This window comes from Pelodiscus sinensis, chromosome 5, assembly GCF_052426305.1.
Source record: "Pelodiscus sinensis isolate ZL-2025 chromosome 5, ASM5242630v1, whole genome shotgun sequence".
Classification (NCBI taxonomy): Eukaryota; Metazoa; Chordata; order Testudines; family Trionychidae; genus Pelodiscus; species Pelodiscus sinensis.
This window is the reverse complement of record NC_143056.1, coordinates 5,681,801-5,709,206: the sequence shown is the minus strand read 5'-3', so window position 1 is coordinate 5,709,206 and position 27,406 is coordinate 5,681,801. Positions and strand designations below refer to the sequence as shown.

Sequence of the window (27,406 nt, the reverse complement as noted above, 5' to 3'; positions counted from 1 at the left end):
TCTAACCTGTCTTCAATATTTCCACATCCTTTTTAAAATGAGATCAGAACTGTACACGGTGTTCTCAGTATTATACCCATGCCCTTCCTGCTCATGCTGCCCGGGATTGCATTGTTCCTTTTCTGACAGACTCAGCAGCCTCCTATTCTGTGTGCACGGCCTGCACTATTTATGCTTACATGTGTGACCTCACTTTTCACTGTGTTAAATTTACCAACCCATCTAACTGCCCTGTCCTCTTCGTCTACCATTCTGCACATTTTCCGTGATTTTATTTACTGCTGGTTCACTTCTAAAAATGTTGAATAATCTGGCCTCCAACCAGTGGTGGTGGAACCTTATTAGAGATGCACCCATGTGATGACTCCCTATTGGCACCTGTTTGTATTGAATGCCTCTGAACAAACTAGATATGTTCAGATACAGCTGGAGTGGTGGGTCGGTGTAAGTATGTAAAAAAAAAAAAAAAAAGTTCTGATGACCCATTGTATTCCATAGAATGGGGGGGGAGGTGCAGTGTTAATGTTTTTTTTTAATAATTAAAAATGGGAAAGGAAAAGCTCTGTGCACACTGCATTTTCATCAGTCATTTACTGAAGGGTCACAGGTCCACTTACTTTGGAGACACAAGCAGAGACCTGCTGTAATATAAAGCGGTTATCACTGAATCAAACAGCATTACTACTTCACTGCTGGTATTCAGAGAGGACATGGGAGGCCTGGAAGGAGTGATTGTTGAACACTTCCACGTTGCCTGATTTTTCCTTTATTTTGTTTTATAGGACACTGATTTATCAAGAAATATTCCTGGTAAAGTGAAAGTATCAGCACCTAATCTCCTGAACATGAAAAAGAAGTGAGTGTTGCTCATAGATCACAAATAAGTGTTTGAACTGTCAGTGCTGCTTCAGAAGAGGACAGTGACAAACCTACCATCTGGACCTTCCAATTTTGCTAGTAAAGTAAAACAGCTATAATTGGACAGATTTTAAGAGGCAAAGATGGACTGTTTGCTGCATCTGACCCTTGCCTAGGTCTTCTTGCATGGACGTTAAATTGCATGTGATTCATCTAATGTGCAAAAGTAAAGTACTACTGGCCTTAGGTGTGAAAGGCAAGACTGATTTTGTACTGATCCTCTTTCTAATGTTGTAAGGACTGGCACAACCCCAGTCCAATCTCTTATTTCAAATGTAATTTTTTCCTTTCCTAGATGTTTCTGTACAAATCCATGCTCTATCAAATGCTGTAGCAAACCTGGCTGCTTGTTCTTTCCACTTTCCTTTGGCAAAGGAAGGGATTTAACATCCTACCCTGTTTGGAACCTGCTTTCCAGTCAGGATATTGACTGTATTAATCTGCTCCCACTTATCATATTTTGTAAGCTATCATAAGAAAAGTCCTAGTTGTCAGCTGTAGTCACTTACTGGCATGGGAGCACCAGAAGTTGGTGACAATGCGGGATAGTATGCCTTGCCTATAGTATGTAGATTTTGTATTTGGACTGACCTGTACTATACCTGTGAGCAAAGGCCACAGTGAAATAGATGAGCTGTTGCTTAAAAAACCCACCATGCTAAGAAAATGCACCAATGTTATTCACCTCCAAGGAGAGAATATAAATGTATTTGACGTACAGTAAGAATACTGCCAAAGTTACCCCCTCCCCCCCAAACAACTGTTAGATGGCTTTAGCCTAGGGCTGGGTAATAGTTTTTTGATGGGAGGGGCTCTTCAAGAATTTGGTAAGTGCCACCCTCTATAGATTAAGGGAGGAGGTTGGGGTGTGGTGGCTCTTTGCCAGGGTCCCTGCCTGCCACAGCTCTGTATGTGCTCTCAGTAGCTACAGTGGCCAGCTTTACAGATCTGAACATTGAGCCCTGGGGCTGTCTCAGAGGCACCTGCTAGGAGTCAAACTGGCCAATGGAAGCTACGGGGGTCAAGGGCAGCATCAGAAGCCTGTCTCCCTTCTCTGGGCTTGCAGTGTTCAGAGGCAGAAAAGCCAGCTGGGGAGCCACGTCTGAGTGCTGAACAAGGGCAGGCAGGGAGCTGGCTGAGGGTCATATTTTGCCCAGCCTTGCTTCAGACTGTAGCATTAGCATATCCTGAACACGTTTACACAGTTTAGAATTATGAAACAGTAAGTGGAGTGCTGGCATTGCTTTGTTCCAGTATTTAAATCACAAGCCCTTTATTAGTTTCTCAGCCCTTTTCTGCATCAGTGGTGTTCTGTGGCTGCTGATTCCTAGGAGACACTGAACACAAACAAGGCAGAAGGTTCCTAAAGTGCTGGGCTGCTGTTCACATACAATCCAAACTAGTGAGGCTAAACAGAGCTGAGCCACTGTTAGGCATGAGATTCACAGCACTGCTGAGGCTCTGACTTGCATTTCCTTCAGCAGCTTCTGTAGCACGTGAACAATCGAGCTGCTTTGGGCTACTCCTAGGTATGCACAGTCCAGTTTGACACTTTACTGACTAAAGCATTCTCTCTCTCACTCACTCAAGATAAAATACAATGTCTACTTAATGCTCCTAGGTACAGTTCTTAATCCCACATCATGACACAGTCACCATCCCTCTGCATTTGCTTTTAAACAACTGAAGGTTCAGAACTTTTAGAAAGTTTTAAATTAACTATGCCCAGCACTAAATAAGAGTTTTAAACACGTGTTGTGAAACTTGTCTTATTTCTATCAGTGAGATGCTAACAGACTAAAACTACTCTATCATGTGAAACAATGTAAAGTCATTCTTTAATATTAATGGTGTCCCAAAGATCATTAGTGGCAGAAGTATATTTCAAGCATTTACCAACTTTAAGGCCCAGAAATTTAGTAACTACTCACAAATCCTCAAATAGTAACCCCATGAGCAGTGTTTCCCTGCACTGACACACTAACGTAATTTAGGATACCGTCGTTTTCCTATCATATAACGAAGTAGGTGGCATTAAGTTAGGCACAGTACGACACATTTAACTTAGCTTAAGCTCAGATACAGTTCAACTTGCATTAAATACATTTATTGCAAACATTTTTACACAAAAATAGGTTCTCTCTAAGCCATTCACATGCAACGTACAACCAACAAGCTACTAATAACAATAATGCAGATATTGATGCAAGTGTCTCAGCTGCCACACGTGATAAGTAAAATTATTACATCTTTTAGAATCGCTCTTCCATGCACAGATTGTTCGCAGAAGTCTTAAGAGCCAGAGGTATTGTTACTTCCAAACCGCTGATTGACACTGTGAAGCAAGTGCTTTGGGAGGCAGTTCCATGAGCTGGCTAACATTTCTTTGAAGCAAATGACTGCTTCTAGGCACAGCCTTGGGAGGAAAAAAGAATGTTCCAGTTACTATTAAAAACATAAGTGAAATAACTCACAGGTAAGAATTCTGTTTCTAAAAGTGGTTTAGTTGAGTTGTTTCTCCCAAAGTATTAGCTGTTTTCATTGACAAAGTATCATGAAGTCTTTACACACAAGTCTGAAGATTGCTTTCCATTACTGATTACTACTTCAGCTTTCCTGGGGGAAATATTATCTCAGTCACCCAAGTAGGCCTAGAAACCAGGGTCTGGACTTAAAGCATATGTACTAGAAGTACAAGCTATTAGTAAGTGAGAAGGGAAGAGTAAAGGTGTAAGATTCAAAAGTGTGTTGTTTTTACCTTACAAGAGATTTTGGTTGCAGAGAAAACACAAGAATCTCATTACTATGAGCCTGGAAAGAGAGATGTTAATTAATATTTGAAGCCTTATGATTAAATGCAATTATAAGTTCATTCCTTAAAAAGCAGCAAACATTTCTCCTTTAAACAGTAAAGCTTTCCCGTGGCTTTGCAAGTCTGAGGCCTTATCTACACTGATATTTTGTTGCCAAAAATTGCTTCTGGGTGACAAAACAGTGACGCTACGTCTAGACTGGCATGATTTTCCGCAAATGCTTTCAACAGAAAAGTTTTCCATTAAAAGCATTTGCAGAAAAGAGCGTCTAGATTGGCACGGACACTTTTCCGCAAAAGCACTTTTTGCGGAAACACTTCCTTGCAAATCTAGACGTGCTTTTGCGCAAAAAAGCCCCAATTGCCATTTTTGCGATTGGGGCTTTTCTGCGCAAAACAAATCTGAGCTGTCTACACTGGCCCTTTTGCGCAAAAGGACTTTTGCCCGAACAGGAGCAGCATAGTATTTCCGCAAGAAGCTCTGATTTCAGACAGTAGGAAGTGAGTGTTCTTGCGGAAATTCAAGCGGCCAGTGTAGACAGCTGGCAAGTTTTTCCGCAAAAGCAGCTGCTTTTGTGGAAAAACTGGCCAGTCTAGACACGGCCTGAGGCTACATCTACACTGCAGGCTTCTTGCGCAAGAACAGCCATTCTTGCACAAAAATTTGCAGAGCATCCACACTGCACATGCGTTCTTGCGCAAATAAATTTACAGTAAAGCATCAGAAAACAGGGCTCTTGTGCAAGAGTTATTCCTCTCCCCATGGGGAATAAGCCCTCTTGCGTAAGAGCTCTTCCACAACAACGCCCTATGGCTAAAATGGCCATCAGAGCTTTCTCACGCAAGAGTGTGTCCATACTGCCATGGATACTCTTGCACAAAAGCACATGGCAGTGTGGACACGCTCTTGAGCAAGAATTTTTGCACAAGAACTCTTGCACAAAACAGTTCTTGTACAAGAAGCCTGCAGTGTAGACATAGCCTGAGTGTTTACAATGCAACACAACTTTTGTTGGGGGAAAACACAGTTTTTAGCAACAAACTTCTACTCCTGCAAGAAACTTTTCTTCTCTTCCCTTCCCTTTGTTGATAAAGCCAATGTGGCCTCAGTTTTGTAAAGAGAACTGGCTTCTGCCAGTATCCCACAATGCCTGTCCTGATGGCAGTGCTTAGTGTTTTGCGATCTCTGCTGCTCTGCAGGCACATGCCCCCTCACTTTTCAAAGCTCCAGGAAGTGTACCTGACAGCTGAGTGACCTGCTCTGTTTAGGGAACAAACAAAGAACAAATTATTGGAGTGCTCCTGTTCTGCCCTGCTAGCAATACAGCAGGAAGACTGTCCTGCTTTGGCATTCCTCAGCATGGAGAGCTCACAGAGCTATGAGGGAATCCCAAGAAGCGCAGGGATCAGCACTGCCAGATGCTCATCCACATTGCTTTGCTAGCACCCTATCAACAGATAGAGCAACATGGGCATGAAGTGTTGACAACAGGGAGGCAGAAAAACCAGTTTGAGTGGTTTTCACTTTTGGCAACTTTTGCATGGCAACGGCACTTTTGTTGCCAACCCTTCCCTATGTAGATAGCCTTAGTCACAGAGAAGGACATTCACAGTTGGAGGTTGAAGTGAGATGCAGAGGGGAGAGGGTGTCTCATTTTGTGTTTATTCACAGCAGCATTACAGGTTGAACCTCTCTGGTCCAGCATGATTTATTACCCTAATATCCACTTATTGGTGTGACCAAGTTTCCCACAATTCCATAAAGTTTGTTTATAGCCACCAGTCCTGGCTCTGTGCTATTATAGAATGCTGTTATTTAGCTCTAATTTACCCCTAAATGTTTTCTAAGAGTCCAGGAGGAAGTGAAGTGTTGGTAATACTGCTGGATAATATTGACCTCCCATAGTCCAAAGAATTATCTGGTTCGGTACTGGACAGGTCCCACGACTACTGGCCTAAAGAGGTTCAACCTGTAGACGGTACATAGTATAAGTGACGTTCTTAGAGATACACTTACTGCTTTGTGGTGGGCAAGCAAGTTGTTGGCACATCCACCAAAAACAATCACCTCTCCTTCTTCACTTGCACAAGCGGTATGCCACAGCCTGTAAAATGAATAAGACATACATTTATGAGGTACGAAGAGAAAGAGTCCAAGTGCAACACTGATGCATTACAGAGGAGTACTGTGAAATAAGGAATACTATTAACATGCAAGCTTGATGCAAACGGATTAGCTTCAGCATGTAGTAAGTTCTAGCAAAAGTAAACCATGAGCTCTGGGTGAGAAATTCTTTGTATTCAAACTACATTACAGATATCCACTTCGTAAGTTGTGTGGATGGGAAAGCAAAGTGGGGCTTGAATGGTTCTATAGTCTGAGGCCAGGCCCTCAAATTTCACCTTTTGAAGTTAAACTAAAATTCATGGTAATCCTAGTTGTGATAGCTGAAGGGTTTGTGAAGAAATAGCGGAGAGCTTTTTTTACATCAAAGAAATTGAGAGCCTTCCAGTTTGAGCAATGAAGGAGCCAGTTAAAGTAAGATGATCCAAACCATGAGACAAGGCAAACCCTCACCATCCACCCTATCACAGTCCACCAGCTGTCTAACTCATTACCAGTACACCACACGTTAGTTGCATTACAGTACTTAAGTCAAGTTTCACTGTTTTTCTCAAACATCTGATTATTTACATTTCAGCATAACTATTTCAGTCAGATCCCTGCAGGAATATCAGTTGTAAGAAGGGTGCTTGGGGTAGGATAAAGGTTAGCACTAGTAGATTACTACAATCTGATTACAGAATTTCGCACAGCAAGAAGAGAGTACTTACCCATAATTGTCTTTTCTGAAAAATTAGCCTAAGTTAACTAGCAATAGTACGCTCAGGGCTCACCAACACCACATAATATGATACTGAATCAGACTAGTGGCTCATTCAGTCTGGGATCTTGCAGTTGTGGTCAGTGCTAGACACTTTGGTAAAAGGTACAAGTAGAGCCATAATAAGCAGGTTATCCTATAACTGTCCCTCAGTTGATGGGTGGCTCACTTATGCCCAGAAGCATTGAGGTGCCAGGCCAACTTATGCAAAGAGTGTTTCCTTCTCTAAGTTTGTTACCTTTCAGTTTTATTCAATGTCCCTCTGTTTATAGTACGATAAAGTGTAAGAGTGCCCCTATGTCTTCTTTGTATTGTTATCTTAGGGTATGTCTACACTACCCTCCTAATTCGAAATAGGAGGGTAATGTAGGCATACCACAATTGCAAATGAAGCCCGGGATTTGAATTTCCCGGGCTTCATTTGCATAAAGCTGGCCGGCGCCATTTTTAAATGCCGGCAGTTCGAACCCCGTGCCGTGCGGCTACACGCGGCACGGAGTAGCTAGTTCGGATTAGGCTTCCTAATCCGAACTAGCTGTACTCCTCATTCCACGATTAGGCTTCCTAATCAGAACTAGCTGTACTCCTCGTGGAATGAGGAGTACAGCTAGTTCGGATTAGGAAGCCTAATCCGAACTAGCTACTCCGTGCCGCGTGTAGCCGCACGGCACGGGGTTCGAACTGCCGGCATTTAAAAATGGCGCCGGCCAGCTTTATGCAAATGAAGCCCGGGAAATTCAAATCCCGGGCTTCATTTGCAATTGCGGTATGCCTACATTACCCTCCTATTTCGAATTAGGAGGGTAGTGTAGACCTACCCTTATAGATTTCTGCAAACAGTCCCAATTGCATGAACTTCTTCATCTGGAAGTCCTTCCATGCCTTTAACTATTTGACAAACATCTTGGAACTCCCATTATTAAAGCTGGAGATTAGGTGGCTAGAGCAGAAGTGTTCTGCAAGAAGATGACTTATGGTGACTGTTTTCCAGCCCATTTTTATGCACCCCTTAACACTGTTAGTTCTAGGACTCTGGCCGTGCAAAGATAGCCATCTGTTTAGATAAAGTCCATCTATCAAAATACTCTAGACAAAGTCAGCTGTCAGCCAGGGCAATCAAAGTTTGTGATTCCCCTCATGTTCCAAGCAGGTTTGAAAAAGATTCCACTAGCAAACTTAGCATGGATTTTCAAATGTGGCATGTTACGGTTTACAGTCCCCGGGTTACGCGGATCCGACTTATGTCAGATCCATACTTACAAACGGGGCTTTTCTCGCCTCGGAGGATGCAGGTGGCAGGGACCGCCCAGACACGCTGCGGTCCTGCCGCCCGTGTCCTCCGGGGCGAGAAAAGCTGCTCCGCGTCTCCCTGGTCTGCTGCCCCCCCGCCCCCCAGCAGACCAGGGAGACGCAGAGCAAAGCCGTTGAGGACCCCGGTGGGTCCCGGTCCCACCGCCCGCGTCTCCCTGGTCTGCTGGGGGGGGGGGGGGGGGAACGGCGTGCAGCTAGTGCGCCCCCCCTTCCCCCCCAGCAGACCAGGCTTTTCTCGCGGACGCCTGTGGTAGAGCAGCTGGGGCGCTGCCTGTTGGTCCCGCAGCGCCGCTCCTCGGCGCTACTGGACCAACCCGGCAGCACCCCAGCTGCTCTGCCCCAGGCATCCTGATTCAGCCGCTGCTGGTCAGTTTCAGCAGCAGCTGAATCAGGACGCCTGGGGCAGAGCAGCTGGGGTGCTGCCGGGTTGGTCCCCGCAGCGCCGAGGTGTGGCGCTGCGGGGACCTACCCAGCAGTGCCCCAGCTGCTCTGCCCCAGGCATCCTGATTCAGCTGCTGTTGAAACTGATCAGCGGCTGATTCCAGGAAGCCCGGGGCAGAGAAACTCTACCTCAAGCTTCCTGTAGTCAGCCGCTGGTCAGTTTCAGCAGCGGCTGAATCTGGATGCCAGTTCCGACTTACGTACAAATTCAACTTAAGAACAAACCTACAGTCCCTATCTCGTACGTAACCCAGGGACTGCCTGTACTTTATTGCCTGATGAGTAGTAGAACCTTGTGTAGCAGCAACACCACTAAAAATGACATTCTGGTTGGTTCTCAACTATTTGCCTATAAAATAGCAAACCAGATAAGTAATACAGTTTTGAGTTCTAAACAAGGTAGTCACAGTGAGATATGCAGGAGTCTTATGACACAGACATATAGCTACCTTAATCCTGCACCTTTATAAAACGGGATGTATTACTATGGTGAAGTAAAAGCAATTACTATGATGTATCATTATTTTACTTTTAAAAAACGATGCAGTATTAGTGAAAAAGTGATCCAAGTCCTGTGTGTACCATATCAATGCTACAGCCTGTCCCTTAAGATTTCATAGAAACTATTACTGGTTTTTACAGATTTCCAAGAATGTGTGTACACCTTACCTTGGTTTTTCAGAATAATTATGCTCAAACTGTTTCCACTCATTCTTACTGATACAATAAATCCAGGCATCACCTGTAAAAGATATATTAAGCCTTTCACTGTTGTCAGAACAAGCATGTTCTCGTATAACATAATAGCATTTAAGCACCTGTCTCCCCAGTTCCTCAAAACTGAAATTTGCAATTTGTGCTTGGCTGTGCGAAAACTTGCTCTCAATAGTGGATTTCGGTGGCTGGGGCAGGGTGGGGAACCCATGCTTTCATCCCTTGCCCATACTAGTAGCAAAACTTTCAGTTGAGAGTGAAGTCTAAAATAGGGGATGTTAAAATGCATTTATTTAGGTAAATGTGTAACCACTGAACATTTCAGCTGTTACATGTTTACATGTGGGGGTGGCTCCCTGAGAGCTGGTGTGCAGCGGAGAGGACTAAAGTTGGTTCCTTGTGCACACCGGCTTCCATGGAGCCTCCTCCTCCCAGCGCTGATCCAGAGGCAGCATGTAACGGTGAAGGTTCACCATTGAGCCCACATTTATTGGTTAGCTGTATACACATTTACAAGTTCACATTCCTAAGCTAAAACTGAACAAAATACTTCAAATGTGAGCTATTACCTCGCACTCAGAGCTGAGAGTGGAACAGTTTTGTAGAAAAAGAAAAATCTAGCCACAAAGTTGAACAGAAATTACTATTATTTCCTCCAGCTCTCACTCCACACACCTTCAGGTACAGGAGGGGCTTTTATACACAAACACTGAAAACCTTGTATGTTTTTTAAATATGTGCTGTTAAGTCCCTCAATCAACAAATCAAATGATATATTCTGTACACGTGTAGGTATGTAATATTTCCATTTATAGAAGGAAGATTCCTAAAATAAAAGAGACACTGTTGAAATAATGAAACACTTTCTGTGCAGAAAACCACTTAACTATGAAAACTAGGTGTCATTTCATGTTGGGTAGCCGTGGCGTCCAACCAGTTCCGAAGCAGTTGCCATTACAGTGTCTACTGCTATAGCAAACTAGCCACACTCAACTGGCCAAAGAGCCACATGTGACTAGTGGCTAGGCACATTGGACACTATGGGTGTGTAGTATTATTAATAGTTTTCATAAGCCTCTCTAAACGTGCATCTGATCTCAAAGTTTACAAAACAAAGAGCTGATTATATGTTGAATTATACAAAAGTAATGGTGCTTTTTAAGCAACATTAATTGCATGATGGCCAATCTGTTGATGATGTAATTCTTGTTTTCCCAGGGCTGGGGGAGGGGGTTAAAGTAGCTTATACGGTTTGGAGACAGCAGTAGACATCTTACCACTCTGGGAGGCGCTTGCCATCATGTTCCATTCATCTGAACAGATTTTACACACAACAGGTGACTATAATCAAATAGCATTTTTCAATATGCCTAACATATTCAGTACTGACAAGGCTGAACAAGTCTACAGCAGGTCACCTAGCTACACGAATTTCCACATTGCTAAAAAAAGTGAGATCTCAGCTTCTGGCTGGACTTGGAACATTCTATTTAAAAAAAAATGCCATTGCTGTTATGAGAAGTGAGCAATAAGCACTGCTAAATGTTACCCACAGGAACTGTCAATGGCTAGGACTCTAGAGAAGAACTCAGGAGACCTGGGTTCAATTCCCAGCTCTGTCACTGGTTTGCTGGATGACTCTGGGCAAGATACTTCATCTGTGCCTCAGTTTCCCCATCTGTAGAATGGAGACAGCGGTACGGACTTCTGTAAAGCACCCCGAGTACTGTCGGGATGGGGGGGGGGGGAGGAGAGTAGGGGGAGAAGCACTAGGTATTACCAAGACACTGATAGTAAACAGTAGACAGGTAAACAGTCTCTTGAGCATGCACCTTTTTAGAATTTGGAGTGTAATGTTTTAGAATTACTCACTCAGTGGCTGCTTATCAGTGGTAAACCCTCCAAAGAGAAACAGGTGATCTGATGAAACCGGAGTTAAGGAATGCCAAGATCGGCCTACTGGGCAAACACCTTGTGTAATTCTGCATTTAAAATAAAAAAAAAAAGTACTCCAAGTTACAGACCAGCTAAAATATAATGCATAGTTTCTTGGTTCTAATGACTTCAGATGAAATGCATGCATTTCAGTACTGGATACTACCTTTGACCAGCTACTAGCAGCAACTGAGTTTCTTGGTGAGGATGGCACAGTTCGTTTCTCAACAATTACAGGTCAGATTTCATGGAAAGTTACTGCACACAGACTAATCCAATGAAGACAGAATAGTCTCAAACAGCAACAGTCTCCACTTTAAAATCAGTGATAGCCAGTGAAACAAAGGAACTAGAACATTAAATTGTTCAGTCCTACCTCTAAAAGCAATGCATTTGCTTGTAAATACTTAGCCATTTGGTTAGTACGATTTGCAGGTGAAAAGGCACATCCAGAAATACAATTAAGTACTGCCTTAAAAGTAATAGCTTTGATACCTACATTTCATTCCACTCCCATGTGTCCAAATTAAGATAATAAAGATCATTCATTCTAGAATCCTAAAATAAAGATAAAATTTGAATGAAATATTCACTTTAGAGATTCAGCAGCAACACTCACAAGAGCAGTTTTACACTTACTCGGTATCTGCCTCCGAACACATAACCTCTGTTCCCCACAGTAGCACAGGCATGGGCTGCTCGGGGTGAGGGGGACTTTCCCTGAGATAAGAAAACATTAAAATTAGAAGAAAGAGTTGGTTGGTAATGTTATTCAGATAATGGTACTGAGAAGAGGCTGGAAACTGGGAAAGAAAATCCACCCGGTGATCTTCAACAGCCCCCAATCACACAGATGTTACAGTTAAGACACAACAAATACAATTTCCCCCCAGACACTCATGATCAGCTATGAGGACAGAAATGCTGAATTAGCACTCTGATTTAAGCTGAACAGCAATAGGTGAGGACAGGGGAGATAAATGAGGTTGCATTTGTCTAAGAGAGGCACAAGTTTACTTGTTTGTGTTGGAGAGGGTTGGAGCCATCTGAGGAGAGAGGAAGGGAAAGGGTGTAATTAAAAAAACCCTTAGGAATACCATGTCTGGCCTTATGGAGGACTTAAGTTGGCTAGATGAGGAATTCTCAGACCTTCATTGAAAGGATGAGGGGGGAGGCAACTATATATTCTTTTTGCAGATGTTTCTAGGGCATGAAGTCAACTCTTTAAAACCTTTGACTTACAAAATGTCACTTCCCAGATTTTACTACCTTGGTATCCATGGCAATACAATCCTATTGGTTTGCTTCTCAACACTTCAGACTTTAATGTCCAGTATGTGACACTATACCACAGTCATTTTTCTTTACCTTGATCCTCCAAATCAGCAACCAAGCAAGTTTGGCAAATTCAAGAGCTAAACTAGTTGAGAACCAATTGCCATTAGTGAAACAGACAAGCTTTGTAGGTAGAAAACCAGGACATGTCTGGCAGCATAGCTTCTTGTTGCTAAGAAAGGCAGGTGTTTTTGGACAGGACACAGGCAAGTGAATTGATTGGTTGAGATGGAATTCAGACACAATCTTTGGAAAGAATTTGAGGTGCAGTCCAAAGGAAACCTTGTCTTTATGGAAGACCATGTAGGGGGCATCTGCCATCATGCTGGGAGCTCATTGACCCTTGTGGCCACAGTGATGGCAACCAGGAATACCATGATCATGGAAAGGTGGGTCATGCTACGGGGTGTCAGACTCATAAAGGGTGGTCCTGTAAGAGCCAAAAGGATGAGGTCCAACTAGGGTTTGGGACTGACAAACAGCAGGAAGGCTGTGAGCAAGCCATTCATGAAGCAAATTGTTGTAGGGTGTATAAAGATACAGCATTCTTCTACCAGGGGAAGGAAGGTGCAAAGTACCACCAGACAGACAGACAGAAGTGAGCGCTAAGCATGATGTTTTCAGGGCAAAGAGGTAACCTATGACAGTCCCATCTACTTTTCCAAACTACTGTACCCCTTTCAGGGGTCTGATTTGTGTATCACCAAGTTTTATCTCATTTAAAAACGACTTGCTTACAAAATCAGATATCAAAACCCAAATGTCACAGCACACTATTACTGGAAATTTGCCGAGTCATTTTTACTGTATAACTGACCAATCAATCAACTGGAATATAAAGCATATAAAGCAATATAAGCAAGTCATTGCCCCGAACAATTTTAGTTTATCCCAACTTGACTAGTGCTCTTTATGTAGCCTGTTGTAAAACTAGGTAAACGTCTATATCGGCTGAGGTACACCCTGGAAGACCACTGTGTACTCCTGGTTGAAAAATCACTGATCTAGGACAACCAGGATGGACACCAAGTCAGGAGAGTGGAAGCGGTGATGGGACTTCTTCAGGAGTGACATCACTGTGCCTGGTGACATGTTCTGGTGAAGGATCTGCTGGACTGGGTGAGAACATAGAGTCTGCATTAGACACCTATCCAAACACCAGGCCATGAGATGAAGGAAAGCCTGAGCTGCTTCAGTCTGGTGTCAGAAGATTCAGGGCTAGCTGGCGCCAGACCCGTGATATGGAGGAGAGATTCAGGAGGTCTGTGAACCAAAGCTTCCAGGGCTGATGGGGTGCTATGAAGATAATGGTGGCTCTGTCCCAGCAACCCTTCCAATTCAGCAGGCCAGGCCAGCTGGTCAGTGTACTGGCAAAGCAGCACCAACAACGCATCTGGAGCCATGCTTGCAGACGGGCAGGCTAACTGTCCCAAACCCAAGGGTCACTGGCAGGTTAGACAGATCTCACTTCTTTGCCATAGTCACCAGTCATGGGGCATTTGATGCCAGTTCAGCAGGATCCATGTGCAACATCTCTCTCGACCTGACGCTGGTTCAAGGAGAGAAAGTGTCTCTTATGGGCAGTCTGTTGAGTGATCTGCACTTGTACCTGTGAGTGTTTTACATTCTTGTGGTTGGGTTTGTCCTTAGACTTCAGTGCTAGTGGTTTCAGACCATGGCTTGTGTTCTAAAGGGCATTAGCTGTTCCTGGAGGCTGCTATGCAGGGCAGGCCCTGGGCACAGTCCCTGAGTGACAAGGGGCTGTGTCCCCTGCCCAGGGGGAGTCTATACCATACTACACTAAACTATCTGAGGGTGTGAGCTATGAAAACTAAGCAGGACTACTTGCACAAGTGCGGCAACAAGACTCATCAAAATAAGAGCAAAGGAGGAAGAGGGTTCCAACTCACCTCACGTGGAGGTAAGAGGAACTGGAATGGCGTCATCCAGTCTCTTTTACCCTTGGTTGGGAGCACCTCTCTCTGAGGCAGCAGTACGGTGGCTAGGAGCGGGAAGAAGAGAAGCAGGCGGCTCCATGGGAGTTAGTGCTCATGGGCAGTCGGCTTTTAAACTGGCTTCCTCCGAGTACTGGCTCCCTCCTGCCCTCCACGCTGCTGCCTCTGTGGGAGACAGCAAGGAAGGGGGCAGACAGCTCTGCAGAGGCAACACACGCTCAGAGCTGGCTTAAAAGACGTCTCCCTGCGTGTACTGGCTCCCGCCTCCCCTTGCTACCTCTGTATGAGGTAGCAAGGGGGGGTTTAAGGTGGGAGCTGGTGCCTGTGGGGAGTATTGATTAACTGTGTAAATGACTACACGCTGCCCATGCAGATTGGAACCCAGAAACCTGACTCTCAATCCCTGCTTTAAAGAACCACAAGACCATCATTCCTTCCTTTGCACTCCCCTGCAGATCACGGTTAAATTACATGCTCCAAGAGGACAACTAGGAATGCCGCAACGGCAGTGATTTTTCTAGAGCAGAGGCATGCTGAAGGTGCATTATAGCACTGACCAGAGATCTCTCCAACAGATCAAAATGGAACCAGGGTACTGCCATCTTGAATAAGATCCAGGGTCCCTGTGTCCTTATCTGCCAGTGGCCAGCTCCTGAGAGGTCCAAAAACCTCTGAATCCCCAGCAGCAAGGGGAGTGGCTTATATGCTACCCTGATAGGCTCCAGAAAACTGCCATTCAGGTAGGAGGCCGATGACCATGTGTACGAGGTCATAGAGTGGAAATGTGTGTACAGTGGGGAAGAGAAGAAAGGTAGGGCACCAGCTGGGCCTTTACACACTTCTCACTGGGGAACAGTAATTGCACAATACCACTGTGGTAGAAGGTACCAGGGCAAGACAGGCTGGAACAGAAGTGTGATGCATGACCGTACAAGTAAATGTTTAATCTGAGGGGAGAATATGGAGGTGTGGGGCAGGAAATAAGGGAGAAAGACATAGGCAGACCTGCCAATAGAATACTGAAGTTACAGGACAACAATATGGAAGTGTCACTTCAAAGTAAGTCAATTGCTCAAAGTCATTGCTACTGAGGCAAGCAACTGCTGGATGCACATGGAGAGACCTAGGTAGGACAATCATTTGATCTGCAGACATCCTCTGTCTTAATGAGTATCCGAACTAAAAAACAACGCAGGCCTAGCAAGCGATTAGACTTTGCATAGGATTACTGCTCTTTGACACTAGAAGACATGAAGAGAATCCACCAGAGTGTCTTTTTTTTTTACTCAATGTCAATTTTTAAAGTTACCGTGGTTATGGGTTGGCTCCAAGAAAAGGTTTCAGTGTCCAGAACATGCACGTGATCATTCCATCCTCTAGGCTGACCTGAGTTCTTTAGAAAAAAAATTCATTTTAATGATTATGTGCTAGCATCAGAATGTCTTCTGTTGAAAATTACTTTTAAGTGGAAAAAGAATGTTACTTACCCAAAAAGAAGTTTCATCAAATTCAAAAGTTCCTAATGGTATCCCTTCAGGTGAATAACCATAACCACCAAAAAATATTAGCCTGTTCAACAGAAATGACATCAAGATTATCGAAAGCAAATACCATTGTACTATAATCGCTACAATTACAACTTGATGCTTAGGAAAGGTTTTTCCCACAGCATTATGCTCCCTTAAATTTGTTACCAAATTATAAGTAAGATTTCTTATTTTAGCGGCGAGGAGTCCTGTGGCACCTTATAGACTAACTGAAGTGTAGGAGCATAAGCTTTCGTGGGCAAAGACCCACTTCATCAGATGCATGTTTTAAGACATGTTTATAGTTGAAAATGTTTTAAATATTTAGGATCAAACCCAAAACTTCCCTTAAGCAGAGATTCAATGTGAAACATGTATTCATTTCAATTTTGTTCAGTTTAGACACACCAGCAAGAATGAGACACATTTAAAAAATTGTCAAAGACAAAATTGCAACACTTCTGCTTGCTTACTTATTTTTATAAACCCAAACTCCAAGTTTGTCTTTTGATGATGGGGGAACTCCTTGACATTCTACTCTGACCCACTGCAACACTTTGTCCTGAGATCTGGAGTTTAACATGTAGAACTGCAAGACAAAAAGAAGAGTTTTTAACCCACTAAAAACCTTCTGGATTTTTTAGCTTAAACTAACAAATGTTTCAACAAATTGATTAGCATGCACCAGCATAAAAGGTTTTTAAATATAAACTCTTTTCCTAGCTCCGAGTATTACAACGAAATATTCTATAGTCACTTGTACGGATCTGACAACACCTAGAAGTAGGCCCTTGTACCGTTCTCCACCTGTGAAAGGAGTATCCCTACTGAAGACACTTTGCTCCCATCACAGGGAGGAAGGCAGTAGTACACTCCCAAGCTCCAGCCATTTGAATGTTCAATAGTTCACTCAGCAAATTTTTATACAATCAGCTCTCCTTTCTTGCACACTTTGCTGTGCAGAGGGACAGCTGATGTTGAAATTAACTTATGTTAGCTATGAAGCCCATCAGTGACATGAATATGAAGCTGGCCAGATGTCTGAGCTATTATTTCAACTTGTCAGCTTCATCACTTCAGTTTTAAGAGCATCTTTTAAGTGAAAGCCTAGATTCACCAAGCACGAGATGGATTGAGGGAAGGAAGGGGGAAAGAGAATCATTTCAAACTAGTTCAAGTCATTGCCATTTCTATCCAGGCAGAACAGGGGTGGCATGACAGCTGGCCTGCCAAGCCCTTTGATCCATCCTGCAGCTGCTCTCCTGCCTCCAGGCCAATTGAGACTTAGACAGGGGGGAGCGCACAAAGTCTCCTACCCCCCGCCAGGGGCACACAGCACCAGAGGGAACCGCTAGCTGTTCAAAACAGCTGGCAATTCTCTCTATGCACAGGGTGCCCATAGCAGGGTGGGGGGAAAAGACTTCACACATTGGGGGAGCACGCAAAGTCTCCTGGCTGTGCCCCTTTTGGGGCAGCCTAAGTCCACTTCTGAAATTGATGAAGTGGCCCCCCCCTTTAAAAATTATTGCTCACTCCTGAGGTAGAAGCTTAAGAGTCCAGTGGATTTCTGAAGCTCCCCATGTTTCAAAATTAAGTAGACTCAAAGAACCTGTGTAAGGCTGAATTGGGCCAGTACATCACAATTAATACCTTTGGCAGTAAATACAACTCTGGAGAGGAGGAGGTTTTACAGCACTGCATTCTACTCCTTCAGTCATGTCAAACTACTTTGGGTGGGAATGGTGTCCCTAGCCTCTGTTTGTCTGGAAATCAATGATAGGGGAGGGATCACCTGTTGTGTTCACTCCCTCTGGGGCATCTGGCATTGGCCACCGTCAGCAGACAGGACACTGGGCTAGATGGACCTTTGATCTGACCCAGTATGGCCGTTCTTAGAATCATAGAATCATAGGACTGGAAGGGACCTCGAGAGGTCATCGAGTCCAGCCCCCCGCCCTCAAGGCAGGACCAAGCTCCGTCTACACCATCCCTGACAGATGTCTATCTAACCTGTTCTTAAATATCTCCAGAGAGGGAGATTCCACCACCTCCCTTGGCAATTTATTCCAATATTTGACCACCCTGACAGTTAGGAATTTTTTCCTAATGTCCAATCTAAACCTCCCCTGCTGCACTTTAAGCCCATTACTCCTTGTCCTGTCCTCAGAAACCAAGAGGAACAAATTTTCTCCTTCCTCCTTGTGACACCCTTTTAGATATTTGAAAACCACTATCATGTCCCCCCTTAATCTTCTTTTTTCCAAACTAAACAAGCCCAGTTCATGAAGCCTGGCTTATTTTCTTATGTGCTTAGGGTTGGATCTGATCCAACCCCAAACCCCATATCTGCTAATAAAGTTAGAAAAATTGAACTAGAAGAAATACTGTGTCAGCCATCTGGATGAAGAGCTTAAAGTGATTAAACTATACTGTAAGTTGTTGCTTCTTTGGAAAGTGTAAAGAACATTTGTTTGGATTACTTCAAGTCTGAGGAAGCAATTGACAGAAAGAAAAATAGTTTCTCTGTTCCAAGCAATGAACACAGACAGTATATGGGAGGGATCACGTGAGGATTACCTGTTCCCTCCCTCTGGGGCATCTGGTATTGGCCACTGTTAGCAGACAGGATACTGGGCTAGATGGACCATTGGTCTGACCCAGTATGGCCTTTGTTATGTTGATGAAGGTGTGTGGTAGGAGAGGATAAGGACCTAATGACTTGCTAATATTCAGAATTGCCAGTCATTAAGGTAACAAAACAGACCTGGTTAACACTGTCCAGCAGACATATTATAGCTGCTCAAAAAGAAGAGCTTTTGTAGTTTATGAAATGTGTTATCAAGATTTGGGTGCCTCTGAGTGTACTTAGAAGACAGTCTTACCTTTAGTACAAAATGGAGCTACAAATATTTTCTATTGGAACTGCTTTAAGAGAAAGGGCATTTTCACACTACTGACCTTGTTTGTGTTACCACGTGCATGATGCCCGCCAAATAAATACAATACTTTATCTACACACACAGCACAACTTCCTGACATGGACGGTGGAACGTCCCCTTCTGTCTTTTTTTTAATCCTGAAAAGATATGCAAAAACATTTAAAAATTGATACAAAGGAAAATATTATTTTCTCTGAAGCAGAAGTATTCAATAGTCTGACTGGCTGAGTTAACAATAACTGGTGTTTGTGGGATATTCAGGACTCCAGTTTAGAGTCATTTGGATTTTTGTAGTACTGTAATAGCACTTTGAAAATATAGAAAAACCCTCCTTCTACTAAGGTTTTGTTTTTTGTTCTATGCCCAATTCAGAGGCTTAAAAATCTCCCCTCCGCCTCTTTGAAAAGGAGAGTCTCAGGCACAGAGGATCCTCCCTTAAAAATTTTTTAGTAAAAGGTGAGTTTTTTAATGTTTTCAATGATGCTGTAGCCACAAGGATGCATTTCCATACTCAAGGCTCCACATGACCAAAACAGCAGCAACTGACAAGTAAGACTGAATGGGCCTCCCCTCAGATCCAATTAATACTGCTCCTTAAAAAGTTTAGGATACTCAGCACTTGCAGGATAAATCCCTAGTTGTCTAGAGAAGTGAAGAAACACATAACTCCCTACCCCCAATAGTAGGTATAGAGTCTCTGAACAACTTCCAGTGTTTTCTATTGGTTTAGGAAACAAAAATATTACATATAGTCAAAGAGATTTAAAAAAACCAAGATATTTACCTTCCTAGAACAAGGAAGAAAATAATATAGGAACCTAGATGTATTTAATTATTTTACTGCTGTAGTATGTTACAGATATATACAGTTCATGGAAACTCTATTTGCTGTTCAAAGTTCTCAAACATGCCACAGTGTTTGTCACACATTAATAAAGAAATTATCTTGGCACCACCTCCTCTCCCATTTAGGGACACAGGACATTGGCACCTACAGCAATTGCTTATATGGAAAAATAAGTTTAAGAACACTTATATTTAAATTGTTTTATAATGCAGTCTGCAGGGGGAATAAAAATCTATTTTTAAAAAACAAAAAAGTTTTAATTTTAATTAAATATCGTTTTTTAAAAGTAAATCTATTTACAATTAAATGCTGAAATTGACAACCTATGTTAAGGCTTAAACGATTATTAAAATAATTTCAATTAAATAAAAACACCTAGTAGTACATATTTGCTGTCAGGTTTTATAGAAGGTCAAACCACTGAACTGGTGGAAGCCACTAGCCTAGCTCCTTCAAACAGATCCTATTGAAGTGCTAACCCAGCTTTTGACCCCAGTCGCTACTTCTGCAGGTGCAGAGGAAATATTTTGTTCACTTCACTTTATTCAACTAGTTCAGTTACTAATTTAATTTAATTCCAAGTTAAGAAATCAATTGGAAGTTGGGGAAAAAGCAAGCTTGTTTTCCACTTCCTGTTTAAGAATAAAAACAAAGGATCAGAGGATTAGCGCTATTAGTTTTAAAATCATGAAGGATAAGGAGACCAGAAAGATCTATAGTTAATGAATTGAATGGAATACAAAACATATTTTGATTTTCCTTGTTTCCAGCATATTTAAGATAGTTTAATTTGTTAAAAATTAAAATGCTGTTTTTGTGCATTTTAATTATATTTATGTTTCCATCCCAGCAGAGCGTGATTCAAATCACAAAAATCATACTCTAATAAAAAATGCACCATTTTCTAAATTTTTACTTTTTCCCATTTAAGAATGTAAGCAAGTAGAACTGTATAACTGCTTAAACAAACATATGGATTTAGTGCATTCTACTGGTTTATAAAAAGAACCACAACTTCAGTGAAAAGGCTATACAGTAAATCAAACCATCCTTTCTTTAGAAAAATAAAAGGTCCAAATGCAAAATACAATTAAAAATGGATTTAAATCAATGTCCCCTGCTGGCTGATTTAAATCATGATTAAAGTCAGTGATTTCAATCAGAGATGTGGATAATTAACCAACAGGGGCTGGAGCAGCTCCCACCTGCTGTGGGCAGGAAGCTGCTCTATCCCACCACCCTCCCACAGGCAGGGGCTGGTCCAACGGCCTGCGCGGGGGGGGGGGGGGGAGGAGGAATGTGTCTGCTCCCACTGTCCCCCCTTTAATTGGTTAATTCATTAAACATGCTTAACTGATCAATCAATTTAAATTAAGGATGTAAAATCCTATTTAATTGCTCATATTTAAATCAAAGCTCCCAGGGGCATGACAATTTGTCATCTAGAAATGAGCGAAGGCAGCACCTTCTGCAGGTCACCAGCAATTGCTCCATGAATAAGACCCCTTAGTTTTCTTTTTCAACCCGGCTACATCTACACTGGCCCCATAAAACGGAATAGTCATGCAAAGCAGGTAAGTCAGAATCGGGAAATCCGCGGGGGATTTAAATATCCCCCGCGGATTTAAATAAACATGTCCGCCGCTTTTTTTCTGGCTTGGGGAAAAGCTGGAAAAAAGCGTCTAGACTGGCACGATCCTCCGGAATAAAGCCCTTTTCCGGACGATCTCTTATTCCTACTTGCGGAATAAGAGATCCTCCGGAAAAGGGCTTTATTCCGGAGGATCGCGCCAGTAAAGACGCTCTTTTCCGGCTTTTCCCCAAGCCGGAAAAAAAGCGGCGGCCACGTTTATTTAAATCCCACGGGGGATATTTAAATCCCCCGCGGATTTCCCTATTCTGACTTGCCTGCTTTGCATGCCTCTTCCAGAGAAGGGGCCAGTCTAGACGTAGCCTTGGTGAAAAACAAACAGCCCGGCAGCTGCTTTTCTGAGCAGCAAGCAGGGGAGTCTGCTTGGAGGCTCCCTGCTGCATCTATGGTCCAGATGGTTTTGCCCAGGCCTGCTGCAGTGCCAGCGTGGGCTCCCTGCTACAGCAACACCAAGGGGGGGTTGGGTTCAAGATTTGAAAGAGCCATATTTTTTGTGTTAGTTTTAAGGTGCCACAGAACTACTTGTTGTTTATAAAGTTACAGACTAAACACAGCTACTTTACCCCTCTGAGACTGTTTATTCAAATGAAATGTTTTATTGGGGGAAAAGAGATGTATTGTTTTCTTAAACTCAGAGGTGGCATCATGTATTGAGTTCTGATTTAGTTCTGTAGAAAACCACACTGAACAAAATTCAAAACATTAAAAGGGGGGGAGGGATAGCTCAGTGGTTTGAGCATTGGCCTGCTAAACCCAGGGTTATGAGTTCAATCCTTGCAGAGGCCATTTAAGGATTTGGGGCAAAAATTCATCAGGTATGGTATTTGGTCCTGCTGAGAAGGCAGGGGACTGGACTTGATGACTTTTCAAGGTCCCTTCCAGTTATAGGAGATAGGCAATCTCCATTACATTAATATTTATTATATACTCAATATTTCCCCATCCATCTTTCTGTTCAACAAAATAAACTGATATTTACTCAGAAAAATTATTATTTTTACACTGATTTTCACCTGTTTTTGTTGTGTTGGTAATAAACATTGATAACTTCCTAGAAAAATAAATAAATGAAAATTTAAACAAAGGGCCCTATTTCATGGAGCATCAGAAGGATTTATAGAACAGTCTGAGAACCTTTTTTTTCCTTTCTTAAACCCATGTTGTATTTTAAAGTAACTTGTACTGTACCATCTTCCAGTTTCCATGTTGTAGATCCATATTTCATCTCTAGGCAGGTAGAAGTCATAAAATCCCCTAACTTGAGCATTCTGCAGGGACAGTGGAGAAAAGACACTATCACAAAAGACTCAACATTTTATGTCATATATAGCTAAGTGTTTCCAGGCCTGCCCTCCTTCTCCCTCAGAAACAATTCAAACTATTTTTAAATGTTTATGAGATAGAAAATAGCATGAGGAGTCTGAGAAGGGATGAGTAGTGATGTGACGAAGTGCAGACTGCATTCCAGTGACTACCACTTGTATAACAGCCGTTAGGGTGCAATTATACACAATGACAAATTCAAGCAGTCTCAGGACTATTTTAGTTTGTGTTGGGGATAGGACCAGCTCACAGAAGAATCGAAGATCAGAAGATTATTAAAATTGGTTAAAGCTACCTTTGCAACCTCATCCTTCTGGAAAACCGAACAGAGAGCTCTAGTGTCAGGCTCAGTGCCCAGATTTACTTGTTTATATTTTTTAAGGATTTTGCCAAATGTTAGTGGAATAGACTAGAAACTTTCTCTCCAGATATTTGCTACAAATTTAGTTTGCTGTTAAATGAAAACAAATTTGATGACCTTATGCTAGGTCTTGTTTGTCTAAGTCATGAGATCACAATATGGCCGTACTTCTTGTTTCAACTACCCACATGCCAGCATGAATAGCAGTCAGCTCAGGAACTCTGAACTCTAATGTATCTAAAAACAACAAACAGTCTGGTAGCACTTTATAGACCAGACTATTTGTTGCTTTTTAAGTTTATCCTGTACAGACTAGCTCGGCTACCCCCTGAAGCTCCTAATGTATCTATGAGTGAGCTGGGAAACCTATGCGGATAAAACGTTAAGCGCTAATCTGTGCTATGTCTGGTATAACCCACTACCAGTATTTCCCTATCTTCAAAAGAATTAAATGCCTAGCAACAAAGAGATAGATTTAATAGAGATTTATTGTAAGATATGTATTTAAATTTTACAAAAGTTGCACCATTGCTAACTAATTACACGTCACTTTAAGATTATAGGTGGACTTGGCAGGTCACACTTTTTTGGAGAGGTTATACAGGCAGTCCCCGAGTTACGCGGATCCGACTTATGTCGGATCCGCAGTTACGATCGGGGCCGTCTCCCTGGTCTCCAGCAGACCAGGGAGACGGGGAGCAAAGCCGAGCAAAGCCGCGGAGCCCGAGGGCAGCAGGACAGCCACAGCGCGTCTGGGCTGTCCCGCTGCCCCCGTGCTCCGCGGCTTTGCTCCGGGCGCCTGTGGTACAGCAGCTGGGGCGCTGCCGGTTGGTTCCGTAGCGCCACTCTGGGCGCTACTGGACCAACCCAGCAGCACCCCAGCTGCTCTGCCCCAGGCGTCCTGATTCAGCCACTGCTGGTCAGTTTCAGCAGCGGCTGAATCAGGACGCCTGGGGCAGAGCAGCTTGGGTGCTGCTGGGTTGGTCCAGTAGCGCCGAGGAGCGGCGGCGCTACTGGACCAACCCAGCAGCACCCCAGCTGCTCTGCCCCAGGCGTCCCCAAGTCAGGCGTCCCCTGCCCCGGGCTTCCTGGAATCAGCCGCTGATCAGTTTCAGCAGCAGCTGACTTGGGGATGCCTGGGGTTCTTAAGTTGAATCTGTATGTAAGTCAGAACTGGCGTCCAGATTCAGCCGCTGTTGAAACTGATCAGTTTCAGCAGCGGCTGAATCTGGACGCCAGTTCCGACTTACATACAGATTCAACTTAAGAACAAACCTACAGTCCCTATCTTGTACGTAACCCGGGGACTGCCTGTATTGTGTATGTAGTATGAGAGGGGTAGCCGTGTTAGTCCAGATCTGCAAAAGTGACAAGGAATCCTGTGGCACCTTGCAGACTAAAGGGATTTATTGGAGCATAAGATTTCGTGTGCAAAGACCGACTTCATCAGATGCACGTAGTGGAAATTTCCAGAGGCAGGTATAAATAAGCAGATAAGGATAAGGAAGTTAATTATTCAGTCAGGGAGGATGAGACCCACTTCTAGCAGCTGATCTGGAGGTGTGAATACCAAGAGAGCAGAAGCTGCTTTTGTAGTTGGCGAGCCATTCACAGTCTTTGTTTAATCCTAAACAAAGGATTTAGCGTCTGTCCAATGTGCAGATGATTTGACACCATCAGTTTAAGATCAGACTGTGAATGGCTCGCCAAGTACAAAAGCAGCTTCTCCTCTCCCCGAGTTCACACCTCCTGATCAGCTGCTAGAAGTGGGTCTCGCCTCCCGGACTGAATCCAGCTCCTTGTCTCCAGCCTGCTCGTTCATACCCGCCCCCGGGTCCCGCCGAGGCGGGTCTGTGCCCAGGAGCGCTCGCGCTGCAGTCAGTCAGTCAGTGGATGAGGGCGCCGCGGTACCTTGTAGCCGCCCCACACGAACATGCAGCGCCCGTCGGTGACCGCCACGTGCCCGCTGCGCTCCGCGGGGCTGGCGTTCTCCAGCGGCTCGGCGCTGTCCTCGGCCGGCGCGGGCAGCTCCTCGTCCGCCGGCAGCTCGTGGGGCTGCTCCGCCATGTCGGCAGCGCGCTGCTCCTGGGGCGACACGCGGGGCTCGTCACGGCCGCGGGGGAGGGGGCGGGGCGGGCCCACGCGCGGAAGGAAACTCGGGGGGGGGTGCGGGAGCTTTCGGGGCCCCCCCCCAGGCCGCGGGTCGGAGCCGCCCGGCGGGGGCCGAAGGCCTCGCTCCGGAACCGGGGAGCGGGAGCGGAGGGGCGCTCGGCGCCGCCCCGGGCCCCTCGCCCAGCCCGGACACGCCCCCCGACGCCGGGGCGGGGCGGGCGTGGGCAGGCGGCTCGCGCCACCCCCCAACCCTTACTCACCTCAGCGGGCCACCACTGTCAACATCCGCCGCCCCGGCCCACTTCCGCTCCCGGCAGCCCCCGCGCCCTGCTCCGCCTCCACAGGCCCTGGCGCTCGCGCCGCCTCCCTGGAAACCCGGAGGGGCGGGGCCAGTGGGAGTGTGCGCCTCGGGCTGCACTGAGCATGCTCCGTAAGGTCTGCTGACGCCACTGCCCTTCCGCGGGCCCTGGCGCCCTGCTTGGGAGGGGGCGTGGTCTGGTCCAGCCGCTGGAGGCGGGGTTGGAGGGACACGCGCGGGGGGGGGAGGGAGGAGTGAAGGGCAAAAGCCAGGCCCGGGCCAGGGCTGCCACTTTCTAATTCGAGACCCCCCCCCGGCCCCGCCCCCCAACCCGACTCCCCCCCGGGCCCGCCCCCCCCCCTCCCTGCCCCCCCTGGAACCTCCCCCCACCCGCCCCCAGCCCCTGCATCCCCCCGGGCCCGCCCCCCTCCCTGCCCCCTGGAACCTCCCCCCACCCTGCCCCCCCCACCCGCCCCCAGCCCTGCATCCCCCCGGCCCCGCCCCCCACCCCGCCCAAGCAGGCAGGTGTATTGTGCTAAGTTCAGGTTTCATGTGACAGGGCACTAGAGGTCGCAGGAAAATCGTCAGCAGGGGTCATTCGAACAAGAAATGGGGCAGGTTTTTATGATTCTTTCCCTCCCCTCCATTCATCAGAAGAAGGGGGCTGTGCCCATGAAAGCTCATCCCACCAGCTACAGGTTTGGTTAGTCTCTAAGGTGCTGCAGGACTATTTGTTGTTTTTTTAAGTGTGTTCACTAAAGTTATTGCAATTTTATGTGTGGAATTAGGACCACACAGTCTCCCAGCTGCAATGGGTCTGATAAAAGTCTCATGCCTGAAGCCCAAATACAAATCCACAGAGCACAACCTCAAAATGCAACTATTCAGAGACCTATATAAATAACTCTGTAGACACTGGCACCCCTGTCTACATGCATGTACACATTAGCACAGGGCTACTCAACTTTGGAAGCCCTGGCTGGGGGCCACAATGATAAAGCACATGCCAAGGGCTGCAACTTAAGTGTGGTTGCATATACATGCAAATATATGAAAATAGATTCTTTCGCACTGATGGGCATGAAAACAAAGATTAAGGCAAGACTACACAACACACAGGACCCATTTAAGTCAGTTCTGCTGACACTAATAAAATGTAATATTTACCCAATTTCCACCCATATGACAGCACTTGTAATGAGCAATGGCCGTGCAGGAATTTAACTACTAAAATGCATATCAACAGAAGACCATTACATTAACTACTTTTTTGGTTTGGCTCCCTGCGTGTTGAGCCCCACGTAAACCCAAACTGCACAGCAGGTCGTGTGTTGAATAGCCCTACATTAGCACATGCTACCACATGTATGTCCACGTTATTACCTGATTTAAAGGATACAGACCACAGTTAATAGTTCAGCAATTTCCCATTTGAGTTCTTTCAGAACTCTTGGGTGAATGCCGTCCGGTCCTGGTGACTTGTTACTGTTGAGTTTACAATTTCAGGGCTCAACTGGGTCCGTACAGCAGTGATGCAGCCAAGGTCATCAGGCAGCACACCAGGGACAGTATTCACCAGCTCTACCAGCTGTTGCGATGTCAGAGAGGTAAAGCCAGGTGAGAAATGGGACCCAATAGAAGACTGAGACTGATGGAAGCCGGGCAATAGGACCTCTGAATAAATCAGCTCCCTATCTTCCAGGGATGCAGCCAGAGCGCCTCCCAGGGTATGTCTATACTACATGGCTCCGTCGACAGAGCCATGTAGATTTGTTTGTTGGGCAAAGGGAAATGAAGCGGCGATTTAAATAATCGCCGCTTCATTTAAATTTACATGGCTGCCACACTGAGCTGACAAACAGCTGATCAGCTGTTTGTCGGCTCAGTGCGCTAGTCTGGACGGTCCCCTGCCGACATCAAAGCCCTTTGTCGGCAGCCCCGGTAAACCTCATCCCACGAGGAATAACGGGGCTGCCGACAAAGGGCTTTGATGTCGACAGGGGGAACGTCCAGACTAGCGTGCGAGCCGACAAACAGCTGATT

The 27,406-nt window shown here is 44.9% G+C and overlaps 2 protein-coding genes across 3 annotated transcripts in view; one reads left to right on the top strand and one right to left on the bottom strand.

Annotated features, from left to right (window-relative positions):
• The window catches only part of NEMF (nuclear export mediator factor), a 36,768-nt gene extending 35,508 nt beyond the window's left edge, over positions 1 to 1,260 (top strand). For both annotated transcript variants that reach the window (XM_075926147.2, XM_075926146.2), the window contains exon 33: positions 783 to 1,260. In XM_075926147.2, coding sequence (XP_075782262.2) covers positions 783 to 860 — 78 coding nt within the window. In that variant the 3' untranslated portion in view covers positions 861 to 1,260. The remainder of the gene's footprint in view (positions 1 to 782) is intronic.
• A 1,743-nt stretch (positions 1,261 to 3,003) lies between these two features.
• Positions 3,004 to 25,482, bottom strand: KLHDC2 (kelch domain containing 2). Its single transcript, XM_075926148.2, has 14 exons — positions 25,326 to 25,482; positions 24,865 to 25,038; positions 22,458 to 22,537; positions 18,791 to 18,908; positions 16,306 to 16,421; positions 15,794 to 15,875; positions 15,616 to 15,699; positions 11,656 to 11,736; positions 11,516 to 11,574; positions 10,954 to 11,063; positions 9,037 to 9,109; positions 5,748 to 5,835; positions 3,677 to 3,729; positions 3,004 to 3,334 (listed from the first exon to the last, which is right to left on the bottom strand). The coding sequence occupies exons 2-14, from the start codon at positions 25,018 to 25,020 to the stop codon at positions 3,211 to 3,213; spliced, it is 1,224 nt and encodes a 407-aa protein (XP_075782263.1). The 5' UTR covers positions 25,021 to 25,038; positions 25,326 to 25,482; the 3' UTR covers positions 3,004 to 3,210.
• Positions 25,483 to 27,406: the final 1,924 nt, after the last annotated feature.